This window comes from Cucurbita pepo, chromosome 12, assembly GCF_057944985.1.
Source record: "Cucurbita pepo subsp. pepo isolate OVF chromosome 12, ASM5794498v1, whole genome shotgun sequence".
Taxonomy (NCBI): Eukaryota; Viridiplantae; Streptophyta; class Magnoliopsida; order Cucurbitales; family Cucurbitaceae; genus Cucurbita; species Cucurbita pepo.
The window spans coordinates 13,107,997-13,129,015 of NC_141809.1; the positions used below are offsets into that span (position 1 = coordinate 13,107,997).

General features: G+C 38.9%; 2 protein-coding genes across 3 annotated transcripts; both read left to right on the forward strand.

Moving 5' to 3' along the window:
• The first annotated feature begins 1,897 nt into the window (after nucleotides 1–1,897).
• XIF (myosin-like protein XIF) lies at nucleotides 1,898–13,992 on the forward strand. 2 transcript variants are annotated; one of them, XM_087128975.1, is made up of 38 exons: nucleotides 1,898–2,035; nucleotides 2,136–2,264; nucleotides 2,370–2,513; nucleotides 2,585–2,730; nucleotides 3,045–3,201; nucleotides 3,287–3,345; nucleotides 3,437–3,596; nucleotides 3,818–4,104; nucleotides 4,176–4,322; nucleotides 4,400–4,501; nucleotides 4,571–4,628; nucleotides 5,440–5,541; nucleotides 5,635–5,672; nucleotides 5,749–5,875; nucleotides 5,953–6,123; nucleotides 6,830–6,961; nucleotides 7,054–7,160; nucleotides 7,243–7,303; nucleotides 7,372–7,549; nucleotides 7,621–7,826; nucleotides 7,903–8,022; nucleotides 8,093–8,191; nucleotides 8,812–9,027; nucleotides 9,101–9,240; nucleotides 9,325–9,426; nucleotides 10,198–10,306; nucleotides 10,399–10,455; nucleotides 10,543–10,713; nucleotides 10,923–11,078; nucleotides 11,156–11,362; nucleotides 11,929–12,078; nucleotides 12,162–12,232; nucleotides 12,307–12,406; nucleotides 12,488–12,544; nucleotides 12,612–12,668; nucleotides 13,140–13,220; nucleotides 13,294–13,376; nucleotides 13,777–13,992. In XM_087128975.1, the coding sequence occupies exons 1-38, from the start codon at nucleotides 2,033–2,035 to the stop codon at nucleotides 13,913–13,915; spliced, it is 4,629 nt and encodes a 1,542-aa protein (XP_086985101.1). In that variant the 5' UTR covers nucleotides 1,898–2,032; the 3' UTR covers nucleotides 13,916–13,992. The 2 variants fall into 2 exon arrangements, with proteins under 2 accessions (XP_086985101.1, XP_086985102.1); XM_087128976.1 differs by lacking the exons at nucleotides 1,898–2,035; nucleotides 2,136–2,264; nucleotides 2,370–2,513; nucleotides 2,585–2,730 and having other exon boundaries at nucleotides 3,060–3,201; nucleotides 3,457–3,596.
• A 3,770-nt stretch (nucleotides 13,993–17,762) lies between these two features.
• Nucleotides 17,763–20,255, forward strand: LOC111807656 (protein neprosin). The gene is made up of 8 exons (XM_023693468.2): nucleotides 17,763–18,082; nucleotides 18,166–18,252; nucleotides 18,322–18,564; nucleotides 18,649–18,813; nucleotides 18,909–18,962; nucleotides 19,056–19,202; nucleotides 19,605–19,829; nucleotides 19,918–20,255. The coding sequence occupies exons 1-8, from the start codon at nucleotides 17,921–17,923 to the stop codon at nucleotides 20,068–20,070; spliced, it is 1,236 nt and encodes a 411-aa protein (XP_023549236.2). The 5' UTR covers nucleotides 17,763–17,920; the 3' UTR covers nucleotides 20,071–20,255.
• Nucleotides 20,256–21,019: the final 764 nt, after the last annotated feature.

The following is a 21,019-nucleotide window of genomic DNA, read 5'->3' on the forward strand; positions in this document are numbered from 1 at the left end:
TAAGCATTCGTGTGACGTGATCTAATGATGATTTTAGCGGTTTTTTGATATACTATAAAACAAGGGTATTTTTGTCCATATTTTTACCGCAGTTGACCATTTATACAATTTAAAAAACATTTGACCTTTGATTAAGATGACTAATTAAATATGATCATCACGTGGGAAATAATTCGAAACTGGGCCCATTTTATTAGCCATCTCGGCCCAAATGTCCGTCGGTGATGGGCTTTAGAGGAATTGGTTGGGCCGTCTCATTCGTCCTAAAAAATCTCAGCCCAAACAACATTTTTATCAAAACTTTAATACTCTTATTGTTTTAAAACTAAGTTTAATTAACACGGACATAAAACCTAAGTGGTTTGTATTAATAAATTGGATTTAAAAAAATATATTTACGGGAATTTTAGAATTCTATTTTATTTGTACGAGTAATGATGTTCATGTAATAGGTTGAGCTGGATTGATCCAAACAACTCAAACAACTCATATTAAATAACGAACCTAACGCAATTCAACCATACATTTTTTTGGTTAGTTGGGTTGAGTTGAATTGTTCGGGTCATTTATTAAAAAAAAAATGTTTATGTATATTTTTAATTTTCAAACATTTAAAATTAAAATTAATAATTATTTTATTTTATTCTTCTTATATAAATTAAAAAAAAAAAAAAAAAGAAAGAAAATGACAGGTAAACTTCTGTTGCAAAGCTGTGGAGAACACGCCTCTCTCTAGTTGTGCCAAGGGGTCCCACTAGGTGGGCCCCAATTGCCTGCCCCACCGGTCACGACCTCCTCCGCCGCCGTCTGGGTCAGTGGTAGGCCAAATATATTTGGAGATCACTAAAAGCATTTATTTTGGATTAAATTATAAGTTTATTTTATGAATTAATCTGTTTTTTTTTTGTTTAAATATGTTTTAAGAACATAATTTATTGACGAAGAGATAACATTATTTGGTCATGCTCCATTGCCAGCCCTACTTTCTCTTTCTTACGCCCTTCCACCGCCCCTTTGAGACTTTGAGAATTCCATTTAAAGTTGAAACCCAATAAAACGACATCGTGCCCCACCACGGCACGGCGGCCCACCGCCCACCCATCGCCAGTTTCATGGTGGGTACCGGTGGGCTCTCCATCTAATCCCCACACTGTTTCTCTAATTAATATTTAAATAGAAGAAAATATAAATTTGGTCGTTAAAATAGAGAAAGGGCAAAACAAAGTGGACTACCATGATCTGCAAGGTAAACTTCGTCCAGCTCAAGCAAACAAATTCCACGTGGGCACTTGTGATCATTTATGAACTGGAACCTGGATGATTTATCCATGATCAGCAAGGTAAACTTCGTCCAGCTCAAGCAAACAAATTCCACACAGGCAATTGTGATCATTTTATGAACTGGAACCTGGATGATTTATCCATGATCAGGATGAAGCTTGGATGAAGCTAAGTGGAGGTCCGAATCGACTAATATTGAAGAATCAGCGGATGTGTTGTGATTAAGGGTGAATTGCCACTCGTACCCAGAACTAGCTGGTTCTCTCCTAAATGCGTTGAGGCGCGGTAGTTGATTAGACATCTAGGGGTAAAGTATTGTTTTAGTGCCGGGCGTGAGAGCAGTACCAAATCGAGGCAAATTCTGAATACTAGATATGATCTCCGGGTCAAGGTCGGTCAGTGAAACAATGGAGGATCAGCTTCATTGTCAAGAGGGAACCAACTAAGACCCCTAAATGACCACTCCGTGATAAACTAGAGTCGTCAAAACATTTGGAGGCAGTTTTGTCTGAATGCCAGGTCGGCATCCTACGTGGAAAGGACCCCATTGAAGAATTAAAAAAAAAGGGTAAAAGAAATGAAGAAAAGTTGATGGCTGGCTACTTCTTTTTCTTCTTTTTCTTTTAAAACAGAATTCCGACTCTTCTCTCTCTTAACATTGTTCTGTTTTTTTTTTCTCTCTCTTAGAACTCCATTGTTGTTGGTCCCAAGTTTGATGATCGAATAGAACAGAAACAGCTCAGAATCAATCATGGTATTTACAAATTCTTCGTCAACATCTGTTTTTCAGCTGAACTTTGGCCAAAATATGTGTGTGTTTTTTTAAAAGAAATTTTGATTTGTGTTTGGAACAGGGGACTCCTGTGAATATCGTTGTCGGATCACATGTTTGGGTTGAGGATTCTGAGGATGCTTGGATTGAAGGTCAAGTTACAGGAATCAACGGCAAAAACGCCACCATACTCACTACCAATGAAAAATCCGTAAGCTCTCTTTTTCCCCTTTCCAAGAACATCGGAACTGGATAAACATAGGATGAACTTCATGTTCAGCAAAGTGAATGAACAACTTATCAATTTCTATTTCAGATTGTGGCAGAAATTTCGCGTATATATCCGAAAGACACGGAGGCGCCGCCGGCAGGGGTGGACGACATGACGAAATTAGCGTACCTTCATGAACCGGGAGTTCTGCATAACCTAGCTTGTCGGTTTGCTCTCAATGAGATTTACGTAAGTATTTGATTACAGATTTTGGAGAATTTTTAGTTCGAATTCAAATTTGAGGGTTATGAACTGGACAGACATACACCGGGAATATTCTAATTGCGGTGAATCCTTTCCGGAGACTGCCACATTTGTATGATATTCACATGATGGAGCAGTATAAAGGAGCTCCTTTCGGCGAGCTTAGTCCACATCTTTTCGCGGTTGCTGATACTTGCTACAGGTACGAACTGCAACATCGATCGCACTCACACACCCACCAATAGAATTTAAACAAAGAGACATAAAGATTTACGTAGTTCGGAGAGAAGAAATTACCTTACATCTACGAGTGGTAGCCAATCACTATAACCAAGTGTATATCTGAATGAATACATGAAGAAAGTAGATTTTGAAAGCACTCCCGAGGAGTATATATATGGTTTTAGTTTACTATATATAGCTTTAACAGATATACCAACACTAACAACACGTAGTATTTAGCTCCGCTTCTATACTGCAAGAGCTTGTGTCGAAATTTTCTTTCTATGAACTTAGATCGATGATCAACGAGCAAGGAAGTCAGTCGATATTAGTGAGCGGAGAGAGTGGTGCTGGTAAGACGGAGACAACGAAGATGCTCATGAGATATCTTGCATTCATGGGAGGCAGATCAGACACTGAAGGAAGAACAGTGGAACAACAAGTTCTGGAGGTGAGTAACATGGCTCCAACATTTATGGTACGAGGTTTTGAAGTGTTGAATGGAGGGTAATGTTTTTTTTGAACCAATTCTTCAGTCCAACCCTGTATTGGAAGCATTTGGGAATGCCAAAACTGTTAAAAACAACAACTCAAGGTGATTTGTTCTTGTGTTCGATTCTTTGTTTCGGTTGCTTTGTTCATTGTCTTTTCCTGTCAGCTCTAATATAATGAGGCGATTCGACCAGTCGTTTTGGTAAATTTGTAGAAATACAATTTGATAAGAATTGGAAGATCTCTGGAGCTGCCATTCGTACGTACCTTCTCGAACGGTCTCGTGTTTGCCAAGTCTCGGACCCTGAGAGAAACTACCATTGTTTTTACATGCTATGCGCTGCACCACCGGAAGTAAGCTCTCTCCATTCCTCTTTTAAGTCATCTTATACACTTGAACGACTGTATCTGTGTGAGATTCCATATTGGTTGGAGAAGGGAACTAAGCATTATTTATAAGTGTGTGGAAACCTCTCTGTCGTTTTGAATCCGTGAGGTTGATGGCAATACGTAACGGGTCAAAGCAGACAGCGGTGGGATTGAGCTGTTATAGTCTGACTAATGTTTCTATGCAGGATGTCAAGAAATACAAGTTAGGAGATCCAAGGACGTTTCATTATCTCAATCAAACGAATTGTTATGAAGTTGCGAATGTTGATGATTCGAGAGAGTACTTAGAGACGAGAAACGCGATGGATGTGGTCGGAATCAGCGAGGATGAACAGGATGCTATATTTCGTGTGGTAGCTGCCATACTGCATCTAGGAAACATTGACTTCATGAAAGGGAAGGAATTTGACTCCTCCAAAGTCAAAGACGAGAAGTCAAATTACCATCTTGAAACAGCAGCAGAGCTACTCATGTTAGAACTCTAATCTCTTTCCATGCCATCAAATTGAAGTTTCATGTTCCTGAGCACTCCTTTTTTCTCAGGTGTGATGCAAAGGCACTGGAGCATTCGCTCTGCCAACGGGTCATCGTGACTCCTGATGGCAACATTACGAAGCCCTTAGACCCCGATGCAGCGGCCTTGAGTCGTGATGCGTTGGCGAAAACCGTGTATTCTAGGCTGTTTGATTGGTATGTGAACTGAACTTTTTCCTTGCTAGTTCTCAGCATTTGTGATTGGAGATCTTCTAAAGCATATATTATGACAGGATTGTGGACAAAATTAATAGCTCAATTGGCCAAGATCCTAATGCAGCCAGCTTAATTGGTGTCCTTGATATCTATGGGTTTGAAAGCTTCAAGATCAACAGGTCACTAAACTAGATTGTTCTTGTTCTTCTTATCTTGATTACAATATCTAATACATGCCTTGTTTGCAGTTTTGAGCAGCTCTGTATCAACCTGACCAATGAGAAGTTGCAGCAACATTTTAATCAGGTATGGCTGAAAGCTTTAGACATGGTTTAGACCTTTTGTGAGATCCCACGTCGGTTGGAGAGGAGAACAAAGCATTCCTTATAAGAGTGTAGAAACCTCTCCCTAACAAACACGTTTTAAAAACCATGAGGTTGACGGCAATACGTAACGGGCCAAAGCGGACAATATCTGCTTGCGGTGGGCTTGAATTGTTACAAATGGTATCAGAGCAAGACACCGGGCGGTGTGCCAATGAAGACGCTGGCCCCCAAGGGGGGTGGATTATGAGATCCGATATCAGTTGGAGAGGAGAACGAAGCATTCCTTATAAGGGTGTGGAAACCTCTCCCTAACAAACACGTTTTAAAAACTGTGATGCTGACGACGATACATAACAAGCTAAAGCGGACAATATTCGCTAGCGATGAGCTTGGACGGTTGCAAATGGTATCAAAGCCAGACACTGGGCGGTGTGCCAACGAGGACGTTAGGCCCTCAAGGGGGTGAATTGTGAGATCCCACATCAGTTGGAGAGGGGGATGAAGAAATCCTTATAAGGGTGTAGAAACCTCTCCCTAACAGACACGTTTAAAAACCGTGAGGCTGACGGTGATACGTAACGAGCCAAAGTGGACAATATCTGCTAGCGATGAGCTTAGGCTGTTACAAATGGTATCAAAGCAAAACACTGGACGGTGTGGCATCGAGGACGCTAGCCCTCAAGGGGGGTGGATTGTGAGATCCCACATCAATTGGATAGGGGAACAAAACATTCCTCATAAGGGTGTGGAAACCTCTCCCTAACCGACGCGTTTTAGCCTTCTTCTTGCAGCATGTTTTCAAGATGGAACAAGAGGAGTACACGAAAGAAGAAATAAACTGGAGCTATGTTGAGTTTGTAGATAATCAGGATGTTCTTGATCTTATTGAGAAGGTACTGACTTTCATTGCCTCACTCATTTGTAACATACTGTGCTGTCTGCCACCTACTGTTGGCTAAGTAATGAATGCACTTTGTTTCTCACAGAAACCTGGAGGCATAATCGCCCTGCTTGATGAAGCCTGGTATGCATTCTTATGAACAGTTCATATTTGAATCTAGATTGAAGGGCACCTCTTCAGTTGTTGTCCTGTCTTGCAGTATGTTTCCAAAGTCAACACATGAAACATTTGCTCAAAAGATGTATCAGACATACAAAGGACATAAGCGATTCAGCAAGCCAAAACTCGCTCGAACCGACTTCACGATCAATCATTATGCCGGAGATGTAGGCTACATATCACGAGTACTCTTTTATTGAGCTTAAAATGGTTAGTTTCTTATTGGGAAGCCTTGAATCAACAGGTTACATACCAAGCAGATCACTTTCTAGATAAAAATAAGGACTACGTAGTAGCAGAACATCAGGCTCTTCTGGATGCCTCCAAATGCTCTTTTGTTGCTAATCTTTTCCCGCCACTTCCTGAGGAGAGCTCAAAGCAATCCAAGTTTTCCTCTATTGGTACTCGGTTCAAGGTAAAAGTTACTTCAAATGTCGATTCTCATTGTAACAACCCAAGCCCATCGCTAGCAAATATTGTCCTCTTTGGGCTGTCCCTTTAAGACTTCCCCTCAAGGTTTTTTAAAACAAGTCTGCTAGAGAGAGGTTTTCTCACCCTTATAACAAATATTTCGTTCCCCTCTCCGACCGATGTGGGATCTCAAAATCCACCCCCTTGGGGACCTAGTGTTCTCTCTGGCACACCGCCCGGTGTCTGACTCTGATACCATTTATAACAACCCAAGCCCATCGCTAGCAGATATTGTCCTCTTTAGGATTTCCTTTTTGGACTCCCTCTCAAGGTTTTTTAAAACGCATCTGCTAGGGAGAGGTTTCCTCACCCTTATAATGAATGTTTCGTTCCCCTCTCCAATTGATGTGGGATCTCACAATCCACCCCTTTGGAGACCTAGTGTCCTCGCTGGCACACCGTCCGGTGTCTGGCTCTGATATCATTTGTAACAGCCCAAGCCCATCACTAGCAGATATAGTCCTCTTCAGGCTTTCCCTAACAGACTTTCCCTCAAGGTTTTTAAAAACGCATCTGCTAGGGAGAGGTTTCCACACCCTTATAACGAGTGTTTCGTTCCCCTCTCCAACCAATGTGGGCTTAGTGTCCTCACCGACACTCGTTCCTCTCTCCATAATCTCTCGACAATAACTTCCTCTTTTCCTTAACAGCAACAACTGCAAGCTCTCATGGAAACATTGAATACTACAGAGCCACATTATATTAGATGTGTAAAGCCCAACACAGTTTTGAAGCCTGGAATCTTTGAGAACTTCAACGTCTTGAACCAGTTGAGATGTGGGGTAGGCCAAACTCTCCCACAGAACATGTAATATTTTGGCTGGTGTTGCTACTTGTTCTTCTCAAGAACACTGTTTTTGATGAACTTTGACAGGGAGTGCTCGAGGCAATTCGAATAAGCTGTGCAGGATATCCAACCAAAAGAACATTTGACGAGTTCCTCGATCGTTTTGGAATGCTTGCTCCAGATATTTCAGATGGGTACACAAAAACTGGATTGGCTTTGTCCCTTTGCAGCCATTGCATTCATATGGACCTTAAAGAATCATGTTAACTTTTGCAGGTCTGATGAAAAATCAGCATGCATTGCAATATGTGACAGAATGAGCTTAAAGGGTTATCAGGTAAGTTACATTACGTGTGTGTTAAGTGCATTATCTTAAGAGATCTCATTTCATTTGGTGTGCACCAGATTGGGAAAACAAAAGTGTTCCTCAGAGCTGGACAAATGGCTGAGATGGATGCACGACGAACCGAAATACTGGCCAATGCTGTCCGACGCATCCAACGGCAAATCCGAACCCATCTAACTCGAAAAGAGTTCATCGCCCTGAGGAAAGCTACAATTCATATGCAGAAGCTTTGGAGAGGTGCCATTTTCTTACCTTAATCATTGTTTCTTAACCATGTCAGCTGATTTCTTTGCTCATTACACCAACAGGGCAGCTTGCTCGTAAGCTGTATGAAGAACTGAGAAGAGAAGCAGCTTCAATCCGTATACAAAAGCATGCTCGAGCTCACGCAGATAGAAAATCTTACAAAAGGTTACTTGAATCAGCTATAGTTATTCAAACTGGTATGCGTGGAATGAGAGCTAGAAATGAGTACAGACACAGAAGAAGAACTAAGGCAGCTATCATTATTCAGGTAATAAATTCTCTAACAAGTGTTGTAAAATGATATCAGGAACAAGACATTATAAGTTTCTGAATGAACTTTACAGACTGAATGGCGAAGGGTATCAGCAATTTCAGCTTACAAACAGCATCGGATTGCAACTCTTGCTCTTCAATGCCTCTGGCGATCTAAAGTTGCAAGGATGGAGCTAAGAAAATTAAGGATGGTGAGTGTTTTATTTATATGAACATTTACGGTATGCATTGAGAACCCAATGATAAAATTTTCCTGTCCAGGCTGCAAGAGAAACAGGGGCACTCAAGGAGGCTAAGGATAAATTGGAGAAGCGTGTCGAGGAGCTAACGTGGCGCCTAGAGTTTGAGAAGCACTTGAGGGTATGTATGGATTATTAGGAATCACGAACCTCCACAGTGGTATGATATTGTCCACTTTGAGCATAAGCTCTATGGCTTTGCTTTTGGTTTCCCCAAAATGTCTTGTACCAATGAAGATGTATTCCTTACTTATAAACCCATGATCATTCCCTACATTAGGGGATGTGGGACTCCCTCCCAACAATCCTCCCCTCGAACAAAGTACACTATAGAGCCTCCCTCGAGGCCTATGGAGCCCTCAAACAACCTTCCCTTAATCGATGCTCAATTCCTTTTCTGGAGTCCTCAAACAAAGTACACCCTTTGTTCGACACTTGAGTCACTTTTGACTACACATTCGAGGCTCACAACTTCTTTGTTCGACATTTGAGAATTCTATTGACATGGCTAAGTTAAGAGCATGACTCTGATACCATGTTAGGAATCACGACTCTCCAGAATGGTATGATATTGTCCACTTTGAGCATAAGCTCTCATGACTTTGCTTTGGACTTCCCCAGATTTATTCCTTGCTTATAAACCTAGGATCATTCCTTAAATTAGCCAATGTGGGACTCCCTCCCGACAATCCTCAACATGGACGATGCCCAGAATTTGACCAGTTTTTATGGCCAATGTAGATGGATGTTGAAGAGGCCAAGGGACAAGAGGTTGCAAAATTACAAAGTACTTTGGAAGAAATGCAAGGGCAGCTGAATGAAGCCAATGCTGCAATCATACGTGAGAGAGAAGCAGCAAAACTGGCTATAGAACAAGCTCCACCAGTCATTAAGGAAGTGCCTGTGGTTGATGAGACCAAGCTAGAACTGCTGAGAAACCATAATGAAGAACTTGAGGTAACATGAGAAGGAAGCAAACAAGCAGCCTCTTGAAAACACTATATATTCTGAATTGAACTCATTTTTTCAGTGGGAGGTTGGAGAGCTGAAGAAGAAAATTGATGAATTTGAAGTAAAGTATGGTGAAGTGGAAATGGAGAGTAAAGCTAGACTCAAGGAGGCTGAAGAGGCACAATTGAAATCATTGCAACTTCAAGAGTCTATTGAGAGGTAGTTTACTGCTAAATGATGGCATCATCTGGCCATTGCTGATAATCATCTGAAAATGCCTCATCTTTTCTTTATTGTTTACAGATTGGAATCAAATTTATCTAGCCTTGAGTCTGAGAACCAGGTGCTGCGCCAGCAGGCTTTGGTTGCAGCTGACAACGAGTCTCTCTCTGAAGAACTGCAAGCGTAAGTGCCTACGAGATCGAACCCCTTTTCCTAGACTTGCTACATGTGTTGTAACAGCCAAATCCCACCGCTAGTAGATATTGTTCGCTTTGGCCCGTTACGTATTGCCATCAGCCTTACGGTTTTAAAACGCGTCTGTTAAAAAGAGGTTTCCACATAAGGAATGCTCTCTCCTCTTCAACCATTGCGTAACTCTAAAAGACGCTTTTTAAAATTGTGAGACTGATGGCGATACGTAATGGGCCAAAGTATGTTAGAAATCACGACCCTCCACCATGGTATGATATTGTCCACTTTGAGCATAAGCTCTCATGACTTGCTTTGAGCTCCCCCAAAAGGCCTCATACCAATAGAGATGTATTCCTTACGTATAAACCTATGTTCATTTCCTAAATTAGCCAATGTGGGACTCCCTCCCAACAATCTTCAACAAAGTGAACAATATCGGCTAGCGGTGGACTTGGGCTGTTACAAATGATATCAGAGTCAGACACCAAGCGATGTGCCAGCGACAACGCTGGGCTCCCAAGGGGGGTGGATTGTGAGATCCCACATTCCTTATATTGGAGAGGGGAACAAAACATTCCTTATAAGGGTGCGGAAACCTCTCCCTAGTAAATGCGTTTTAAAACCTTGAAGGGACGCCCTTGAATGAGAAACCCAAAGAGAACAATATCCGCTAGCAATGAGCTTGGCTAAAGAACTTGGTGAGAGAAACTAGAAGATGATTTGTTGCACCATTTGTTTCAATAAGCTTGCTGCATGTTTCAGCCTCAAGAGTAAGATTGGAAGTCTAGAGGCAGAGAATGAAGCTCTCCGCAACCGGACGGTGGCCGTCGAGCACATATCTGTTCCTACTAGGGGCCTTGCAGAAAGCAAGGTACGTAGTGAACTTCCAATATCCAATGAGAAATCAATACTCTTTTTATCCCTTTGTCTTTGACATGAGTGAATTTGGTCCTATGTTATCAGGAACCATCTACTGTTCCTGTCCTAGCTAAACAAGGATCACTTACAGAGAAGCAACAGGTATATTGCTGTAGTTCATATTATGATCACAAAAGCACATATAAAGAAGGGATCCTAATTGTTCATCAAATCATATATCATCAATAGGAAAATCACGACGTCCTGCTCAAATGCTTAGCAGAAGACAAGCGTTTCGACAAGGGCAGACCAGTTGCAGCTTGTATCGTCTACAAGACACTTCTTCAATGGAGATCTTTTGAAGCTGAGAAGACAAATATATTTGACAGAATCATCCACATAATCAGATCTTCTATAGAGGTTGAGTCCCGAAACTTGGTTGATTCTTACTCTTATCAGAAACTGTAACCGTCCAACCCCACCGCTGGTAGATATTGTCCTCTTTGGGCTTTCCCAGGAAACACGTCTGTTAGGGAGAGATTTTCACATCCTTATAAAGAATATTTCGTTCTCCTCCCCAATTGACGTGAGATCTCACATAAACTGAATCTTTTATTTTGCTCTTGCAGAGTCAGGAAAGTACCAGTGATCTTGCATATTGGCTTTCAACCACTTCCACACTTCTCTGTCTTCTTCAAAGTTCACTCAAAGCAACCAATACAAGCACGGTAGCTTCACATCGAAATCGAGCTTCTCCCACTTCCTTATTTGGTCGTATGGCATATGTATACTTCCTCCTTGAAACTTTTAGCTAATAAATGAACTTCCTATGTATCATTAAACTAAATATAGAAGTTGTCAGGGTCTTCGATCATCGTCAGTGGGGTTGGGAGCTTCCAGTGGATATAGTGGAATGGTGGGCAAGTCAAACAATCAATCCAAAGTTGAAGCCAAGTACCCAGCGCTGCTTTTCAAGCAACATCTGGCTGCATGCGTTGAAAAACTGTTTGGGATGATACGTGATCATTTGAAGAAAGAAATCAGCCCTTTCTTGCATCTATGTATACAGGTGAAAGCCAAACTATGTTGAGGATTGTTGGGAGGGAGTCCGATCATGAGTTTATAAGTAAGGAATACATCTCCATTAGTATGAGGCCTTTTGGGGGAAGCTCAAAGCAAAGTCACGAGAGTTTATGCTCAAAGTGGACAATATCATACCATTTTGGAGAGTCGTGATTCCTAACATAGTATCAGAGTCATGCCCTTAACTTAGCCATGTCAATAAAATTCTCAAATGTCGAACAAAGAATTGTGAGCCTCGAAGGTGTAGTCAAAAGTGACTAAAGTGTCAAACAAAGGATGTACTTTGTTCGAGGGCTCCAGAGAAGGAGTCGAGCCTCGATTAAGGGGAGGCTGTTCGAGGGCTCCATAGGCCTCAGGGGAGGCTTTATGTTGTAATTTGTTCGAGGGGAGGATTGTTGGGAGGGAGTCCCCCGTTGGTCTGAGACCTTTTGGGGAATCCCGAGTAAAGCCATGAGAGCCTAATGCTCAAAGTGGACAATATCCTAACAAACTATAGTTTTTTGAACTTTTTTTTTTGGTTCTCTTAGCTAAATTCTTGATGAACAATGACAGGCACCAAGATCAGCGAGGGCCAGATCAATAAGAGGGCCATCTAAAAACATCCTTTCAAACATTGTTGCAAAGCAGCAAGCATCAAGTATTCACTGGCAAAGCATTGTTCATAAGCTAAACCAGACATTGGATATAATGTCTGAAAACCATGTAACTAATTCTATATCTTGTAGCCATTTTATGCTTAGGACCGACCTTCCCTCCATCTAAAATTGACATTTACAAGCTTTCAGGTTCCCTCCATGATCATGAAAAGCATCTTCTTCCACGTTTTCTCATTCATAAACGTCCAGCTTTTCAATAGGTGAGTAAGTAATATTACCATTTTCAAAGGAGACATCTAGACATCTTATTTTGTGTACATGTTCTGGTTTGCAGCTTGTTGCTACGACGCGAGTGCTGTTCCTTCAGTAATGGAGAGTACTTGAAGTTGGGTCTGCAGGAGTTGGAGCAATGGTGCCACAAAGCTACTGACACGGTGAGCTAAACATGCTGCCCTTCAAAATGAAGCATCTTTAAGCAATGAACATGTTTGATTTTGTTTCCATTTCTTGAACAGTATGCTGGTTCTTCCTGGGATGAACTTCAACATATCAGACAAGCAGTAGGATTTCTGGTACGTGTCTCTTAACTTGAATCTTAAAAGTTAAACCAATATGCTAAGTTTTGGTTTATCTCTGTAGGTGTTACTTCAGAAGTCACAGAAAAGTTTGAATGAGATCACGGATGAACTATGCCCGGTAACTACATCTACATTCTTGAAAAAAACCACTGAATTTTAACTTGGAACAAAGCATTCTTTATAAGAGTGTGGAAACCTTGAGGAAAAGCTCAAAGAGGACAATATATGCTAACAGTGGGCTTGGGTTGTTACAAAATGATATTAGAGTTAGACACTGGACGATATGTCAGCAAGGAGGCTGAGCCCTGAAAGGGGTGGACACCAGACAGTGTGTCAACGAGGACGTTGGGCTCTGAAGATGGGTGAATTGGGGGGATCCCACATTAATTGAAGAGGGAAACGAGTGCTAACGAGAACGTTGGGCCCTGAAGGGGGGTGGATTGTGAGATCCTACATCGGTTGGAGAGGGGAATAAAGCATTTTTTACATGGATGTTGAAACCTTTCCCTAGCAGACGCGTTTTAAAACCTTGAGGGGAAAGCCCGATGGTTTAAGCTGACTTCTCTGCTGCTGTTTGTTTTTGTATCAGATTCTGAGCATCCCGCAAATATATCGCATCGGCACGATGTTCTGGGACGACAAATATGGAACTCAGGGATTATCTCCTGATGTAAGTGATTAATAATAAACCACAAGTTCTTAATCCAAAACACAAAATTACAAACCTCAACATGTTTTTGCAGATCATTGGAAAAATGAGAGTCCTTTTAGCAGAAGATTCCATCAACATCCCAAACAACTCTTTCCTTCTTGACGTGGATTCCAGGTACAAACTTACATTCTATATCCAAACTTGTTCGGTGTGACATCCGTCGGTTGGAGAGGGGAACAAACATTCCTTATAAGGGTGTGGAAACCTCTCCCTAACAGACATGTTCTAAAAACTCAGAGAAGACAATATCTATTAACAGTGAGCTTGGGCTGTTACAAATGGTATTAGAGCTAGCCACCGAGCACCCCCAAAGGGATGGATTGTGAGATCCCACATCTATTTGAGAGGGAAACAAACACTCTTATAAGGGTGTGGAAACCTTGAGAGTAACCCTGAAACAGAAAATTCAAAGAGGACAATATTTGTTAGCGTTAGGCTTAGACCGTTATATTATGAATCTTTAGAGCCATTAAGCATTACTTATCGATTCTGGTGGCGTAAAAACCATTTTCAGCATACCATTCTCAATGGAAGAAATATTCCGATCCTTTGCCGAGGACGGCGGGGTTAACCTGTCCGACGTCGACCCGCCACCACTTATGAGACAAAAATCAGATTTCCATTTTCTTCTGCAGCAGCAAATGAGTGAATGATGGAAGTGGTGGAAATATTAGTTCATGTTTGATTGAATTTTCCCCCTTTATTCGTTGATTTATTTGTGTACATTATACGAGTGGTGTGTATAGTTATTGGATTTTTTTTTTTTTTTTTTTTTTTTTTTTGAGTGATGACAAAAAGGGTAAATGATTTTTGGTTTGATATATGAATAAATATGAAAAAAAAAAGCGTAATTTAACTGATTTAAACATTAAAACATTTATTTGGATAAAAATATCAAAAAAATTAAATTATTTTGTCGTCATAAAAAAAATTAAATTTATTTTGTCATTTATTTTGATGATACAAAACGACCCTCGATTTGTCGAGTTAAGCTTGAATCAAAACTTAGAAAGGTCGTGGTTGTTTTTTCTATTGTTTTTGTCATTCTTTAAATAAATGTTATATAAACTAAACCTATAATTTTAAAATTGTTTATAAATTTTTTGGAAAATAAAATTAATTAATTTAATTGCATGTGAATGTAGGGATTCAATTCAAACTTGGGCTTATTAGCTTTTTATCATTTTCTTCCTTTGGATTTTACCCCAAGACAGCAACTTTACCTTTGATGCATGTGATTCAACAATACTCACCACACAAAATTTTAAATAAATTTTTTTTTAAAAAAAAGGTTTTTATTTTTTTATTTTTTTTATTTTTTTATTATTATTTTTTTATTATCAATTCTTAACATGCAAAATTAAAATGAAATAATGTGTTTTTTTTTTTAAGAAAAAGGTTTTTTCTCTCTCTCTCTTTTCCATGTCACCTCCCAATAAAAAGAAAACTATATTAAAAAATTAATATTTTATTTATAGTTTCCTTTTTTTAGTTGCTTTCTCCAATATTTCAAATTAAAGTGAAAGATTATTTATATGATAAATGTTTAAACTTTTAATAGCATTTTAACGAATTTCATTAAAAAAAAAAAATTATAAATAAAAATAAAAATTTCTCGTTTATTAAAATTATAAACTTTCAATTTTGTATCTACTAAATCCACATGTGACACCTGAGTAAAGGAGAAATACATAAATGAACTAAACCCACGTCCAAATGAGTGATTCGGAGAGTAGAATAACTAAGAAAGGCCAACAAAGTGTTAGTGACTCAGTCATAGAAACTTCATAGTTAAGCTTGTTTTACATGAAGCTAAGATTACTGGATGTGTGAGTGAGGAAAAACATGATAAAAAAGGACAAGTGTTGGTCTGTTCGGGTAGTTGTCACGCTTAAGAAGTGAAAAACATAGATTACATGATCATGTCACACCGAGATGCAAGAAAATTTCGGAGGCATGATAATAATAATAAATTTTGAGCTCGGTTAGAAATTGAATGTAGCAGCTTTGATGGGAATCTTGTCACGGGTCCATAATCAGACAATGATTGTGGCCCACCCCTTTTCATTTTACACCCTTTTTTACCTCTCTAAAGTATTTAAATTATTTCATATAAAAACATTAATTATCATTTTAAAAATTATTTATTCTTCATTTCTATAATTTTTAAATTAGAAAAATCTTCCTAGGACCAATTATTTGGTTCTAGATTTATTTTATATTTTTTTAATTATTAATATAATAAACTTAATGTAGAACATCCTTTAATACTTTAGTATAAAGTAGGCATATATGAAAGATAAAGATTTTAGAGACCAATCATCAAAATAAAGGAATCCACTAAGTATATTTTAGTGAAAAATATTAATTAATTATGACGTCATATCTTAATATTTAACCAAAATATTCTCTCATTTGACTCATTTTCAGCTTAATTATTTTTCTTTATTTGGTCATCTTTGACTTTCAAATTATCCAATGCTGCCAATGGAAAACTGCCAACCTCAAACTCTTCAAAGAACTCCCATCTCGTCGACTAATTTTTAGGTAAAGAAAAATTTAACTCGACAACCGTAAGTGGTACGTTAGGATATATGCCAACGACTTTCGTATAAAATGATGGATAATTGATCGTAATGTATATATTAATTGATATGTTTTTAAAACTATACCGTTAGTAGATATTATTCACTTTGGTCCGTTATGTATCGTCACTGTAAGCCTTACGCTTTTAAAAGGCTAAGGAGGAGTTTTCACACGCTTATAAACAATATATATATATATATATATATTTTAGAGAATAATATGTGAGTTTAATTTATATTATCTGCAAAATAATGTCCACTAAGTATTACTTAAAGTCCTTAAAATATTTGATAATCTTAACAACAATTAGTGGCTTTAAAAGTGGAATTAGACAGCATTGCCCACCTTCCCAATCTTCCAACTGCATTTGCCCATTCTATCATATCTTTTTCTCATTTCTTTTCTTTTATTTTATTTCATAATTACTTTTATTATTAATAATAATAAATCTCAAAAATAAAATTTTAAGGGTTTAGAATTAATTTTTATCAATGGAAAATAAATAAACGGATCTTAAAAAATGGAATAAATCAATCAAATAATTCGAATAAACTCAAAAAAAAAGAAAAAAATACCCGAAGTAAACGAAAAGTTAAAGACTTTTATAATTCACATTTTATTTAAATTAGATTAATTTGTTGTGGTGGGAAAAAATGATTCGTGAAATAACTTTATTTAAAATAAACTTGACGGGGTTAAAAGTTATATTAATTTGTTTTTAATGTATATTTTCGTAGATGAAGAATTAACAATTTAGGAATAACAGATAATTACAATTAATCTCGTAACAATTTAATACTGAGAATTTAATATTTATTGTGAAATATATGATTACAAGTTTAATTTTATAAAATTTCTTTTTTTGGAAAATGGAGTAAATAATTAAAATACATATATTTATAAACTAAAAAGACATGATAATTTTTGTTATAAATTTAAATTTTGACATTATAACTAAATAATATTCACAATCACCAAAATTTCCGAGAGAGATTCTGAGAGAGAGAGAGATAGAGAGATTTCGGAGAGAGAGAGAGATAGAGAGAGGAGTCCACATGAGGGCATTGTCTGAAAGCATGGAGACTGAAAGACAAATAGCAGTAAATGAGCTTGTCGGGTAAGTCAGCTTTCATGAATACAAAATCGAACCTTTCCATTCGAGCATAACTCAATTTACGATGATCGAAATGATAAATCTTCGAGGGAACCTCCCTAGGTCCAAGGCATGCAAGAACATGCTCCCGAGGTGGATAATGACCAAAACCACAACCCCTCGAGGTAACCCTAGTTCTAAGGCATGAAAGAACACGCCCCGAGTTAGACAAATGACCAAAACCACAAATCCTCGAGGGTGTCCTAGGTCTAACGCATGGAAAAACATGCCTCCAAGGTGGACAATCGCACTTCATATGTTAAAGGCTTGATTTGTAACATTCTAAATTCATACCTATTGTATATTATCTGCTTTGCCCGTTACGTATCGTTGTTAAAACGACAAATTCTCGAGGGTGTCCCTAGGTTTCGATCTTCTCTATTGAAAGATCCCCTATATGGATAATACACATTTGAGTTCAACAAGCCTAATTCTAATTGTTTTGTTCCGAAGCAAACCACGGGGCGGTTCGTCCTATTAAGATATTTACGACCAAGAAACATTGGATTCTCTTTCGAGTAGGCCCTGAAAGGAGAAGGAAGGTTGGAATGCCAACAGGTGTCTATTATTGAATTCACGGGACCGATAGTACCCATCCAAATTGCAATCTCTTTCTCTCTCTCTACCATTTATTTTTCTCTAAAAAAAAATTAATTTTCCCCCCTTAAAAATAGCGCAGTGCATTGTCCATAATACCCCTGCTTGACTTCTGTAACTGGGGACAAGCAAGATGGCGTCGGCAGTTAGTGTTGGACAGTAGCAAACTGGGGAAGGGCATGGCGTAAAAAACATATCAACAATAACAATTTAATTTTAATTTTAATTTTAATTTTAATTCTGCACTTCTTTCTGGGAATCAGCCACTAACCCATTCGATTCCATAAAGCTCTTCAACTTTTTCCTCTCAAAATTCACTGAAATGGGTGCTCTAAAGCTGCTCCTCCTGCTAATACTGGTTTCTCTGTCTCTAATGGCGGCGGCCGGGAAATCCCCCCGCCACCGCCACCGCCACCGCCACCGGTGGCAGGAAGCTCACACCCACATGAAGAAGCTCAATAAACCGCCTCTCAAGTCCATCAAGGTCATAAAACCTCTCAATTCTTCAAATTTTGTGCTTCTTTTTTCCATGAAGAACTGAAAATGGTTTTTGATTGAAAAAAACAGAGTCCAGACGGCGATGTAATCGATTGTGTTCATATGGCTCATCAGCCAGCTTTTGATCATCCTCTTCTCAGAAACCACACGATTCAGGTCTGTTTTTTCTTCTGGGTTTTCTTCTTTTGTTCTGAGGATGAAAATGGTTGTTGTTTTTTGTTTCAGATGAGACCAAATTTTCACCCAGAAGGGGTTTTCAGTGACAGTAAAGTAACTTCAAAAGCTTCGATAACTCAATTATGGCACTTGAAAGGAAGGTGCCCAGAAGGGACGATTCCCATTAGAAGAACGAAAAGAGATGATATTTTAAGAGCAAGCTCTGTGGAAAGCTACGGCAAAAAGAGGGCTCATGCCACTGTGAAACCAAGCTCCATTGATATCGATTTCAATGGCCAAAATGGACATCAGGTACTTGCAGAAACAGAGTATTTTCACCATTCCCCAAAAGGGTCTTTCTTAAATCTGCGTTTTTTTTGCTTTTGGAGTTGTTAGCATGCAATAACTTATGTTGAAGGAGGACAATACTATGGAGCTAAGGCAACCATGAACGTTTGGTCACCTAAAATCGAACAGAGCAACGAATTCAGCCTCTCGCAGATTTGGATTCTTGGAGGAACTTTTGGGGAAGATCTTAATAGCATTGAAGCTGGTTGGCAGGTTTATGAACTGTTCTTAATTATCGACTTTTTTCTAGAAATTTGGCTGAAAGATTTCGATTATCTGAGCAAGTTTTTGTTTGTTCTTCTAAACAGGTTAGCCCTGATTTGTATGGAGATAACAATACTCGACTTTTCACTTATTGGACTGTAAGTTGTTCTTGGTGTTCTGCTTTCAATTTTCATGAACTTTGATTCAAAACTCTGAAGAATTGAACTTGGATCGATGTTTCTCTCTAACAGAGTGATGCATATCAAGCCACTGGTTGCTACAATCTGCTCTGTTCTGGGTTTGTCCAAATCAACAATGACATAGCCATGGGTGCCAGCATTTATCCCATTTCTTCTTACAAAGGCTCTCAATATGACATTAGCTTGCTCATCTGGAAGGTGAGTTCTAAGAAAAATTTGATTTTTCCTCAAATTTTGAGCTGGGTTTTGATCAAAACAGGAAAAGAATTAGAAATCTCACGAACCCACTTGAATTTTCTTCCAAATTTGAGCTGGGTTTTAATCAAAACAGGAACAAAACAGGGGAAACAGGGGACATCTCACTTATTCTCTTGAATTTTCTTCAAATTTTGATGAAAACAGGGGAAACAGAGATACCCACTTGAATGTTCATCAAAATATGAACTGGGAGTTCATTAAAAAAACAAAAACTTTACAAATTACAAGTGATTTTAGCCACCTACTCGAAAACTTTGATGAAAACCAGAGAAAGGCTGACAAACATGTCCAACTTTTTGCGCCCATCCATTAAAGTGTTCTGAGTTGTTGTCTAATTGGTAGGACCCTAAAGAAGGAAACTGGTGGATGCAATTCGGGAATAGCCACGTTTTGGGGTATTGGCCGGCGTTCTTATTCTCATACCTCACCGACAGCGCCTCCATGATCGAGTGGGGCGGCGAAGTCGTCAACTCTGAACCCGACGGCCAACACACTTCCACTCAGATGGGCAGCGGCCACTTCCCCGACCAGGGCTTCGCCAACGCCGCCTACTTTCGTAACATCCAGGTTCCTTAATCATCCCTTCCCTTCATAAACTTGATTAAATTAGGGTAATTAATTATCATCTTTGTTAATTGATGTTGGATTAAGCCAGATTGTTGGGGGTTCCAACAACCTCCGGGCGCCGGAGGACATTGCAACGTTCACGGAGCAACCAAGTTGCTACGACGTTCAGACCGGCAAGTCCGACGACTGGGGCAACTACTTCTTCTACGGCGGCCCTGGCAGAAATCCAAACTGCCTTTGATTTTAACTTATCAAATATATATATATAAATGCATTTCTTGTGCATTATTAATTAATTATATATATATTTTGATGTTTCTTTTAACTCATCAATGCTTTTCTTTTTAATCTCTTTGGGAAAATTGTGTATAAGTCTGCTTACTTTCTTCTTCTTTTGAATTAATTTATATTATAGATTCCATTCCAGCTGGTTTTATTTTATTACAAAACTTAAATACTATAATGTTGGTATTTATTGGTCTTTTTTCTTGTGATTTTGATCTTCGTACTCGGAATCATCGATCTGTCGTGTTTGGAAGAGTAACGAGGAATTGGCTTCTTGCCACAATGGTCGAGAGCGATAATAGACATGACGATTTTGTGAGATCTCACATCAGTTTGAGAGAGAAACGAAACATCCCTTATAAGGGTATGTAAACCTCTCCCTAGTAACGCATTTTACAATCGTGAGGCTGACGGCGATCGAAACGAGCTAAAGCGGACAATATTTGTTGTGATGGGATTGAGCTATTACAAATGATATCAAGCAGTGTGTCAGCAACAATGCTAGGCTTTCAAGAGAGGTGGATTACGAGATGTCATATCAATTAGGGAGGGGAACGAAATATCTCTTATAAGGGTATGTAAACCAACCCGTTTTAAAACTTTTAGTGGAAGGTCAAAAGAGAAAGCTTCAATATCTGCTAGCGACTTGGGCTTTTACAGACTTTTTGCGCGAAGAAGGTGGTCGACAAAGGAATTATTCTTAGAGTCAGACGTGCCCATCTTGGTCACCTATGGTCGAGAGCGAAAATAGACATGTCGATTTTTGTAGCGAAGAAGATGAGCCACAATTGAATTATTCTCGGAACTAGACGTGTCGACGGTAGCCAAAGCTTCAATTAGACAGCAACCCTAAAGCTTGAACCGTACAAGTTATAATTTTATGTAATATGATTATATACTAATAT

What these genes read in the sequence shown, in the direction of transcription:
- XIF (XM_087128975.1), top strand. An exon ending in TTGCTCTCAATGAGATTTAC is followed by an intron (nt 2,514 to 2,584) that starts GTAAGTATTTGA and finishes TGAACTGGACAG; the next exon opens with ACATACACCGGGAATATTCT. An exon ending in TGAGCTTAAAGGGTTATCAG is followed by an intron (nt 7,304 to 7,371) that starts GTAAGTTACATT and finishes GGTGTGCACCAG; the next exon opens with ATTGGGAAAACAAAAGTGTT.
- LOC111807656 (XM_023693468.2), top strand. Translation starts at nt 17,921, where the DNA reads ATGGGTGCTCTAAAGCTGCTCCTCCTGCTAATACTGGTTTCTCTGTCT. An exon ending in CGCCTCTCAAGTCCATCAAG is followed by an intron (nt 18,083 to 18,165) that starts GTCATAAAACCT and finishes TGAAAAAAACAG; the next exon opens with AGTCCAGACGGCGATGTAAT. An exon ending in TCAGAAACCACACGATTCAG is followed by an intron (nt 18,253 to 18,321) that starts GTCTGTTTTTTC and finishes TTTTTGTTTCAG; the next exon opens with ATGAGACCAAATTTTCACCC.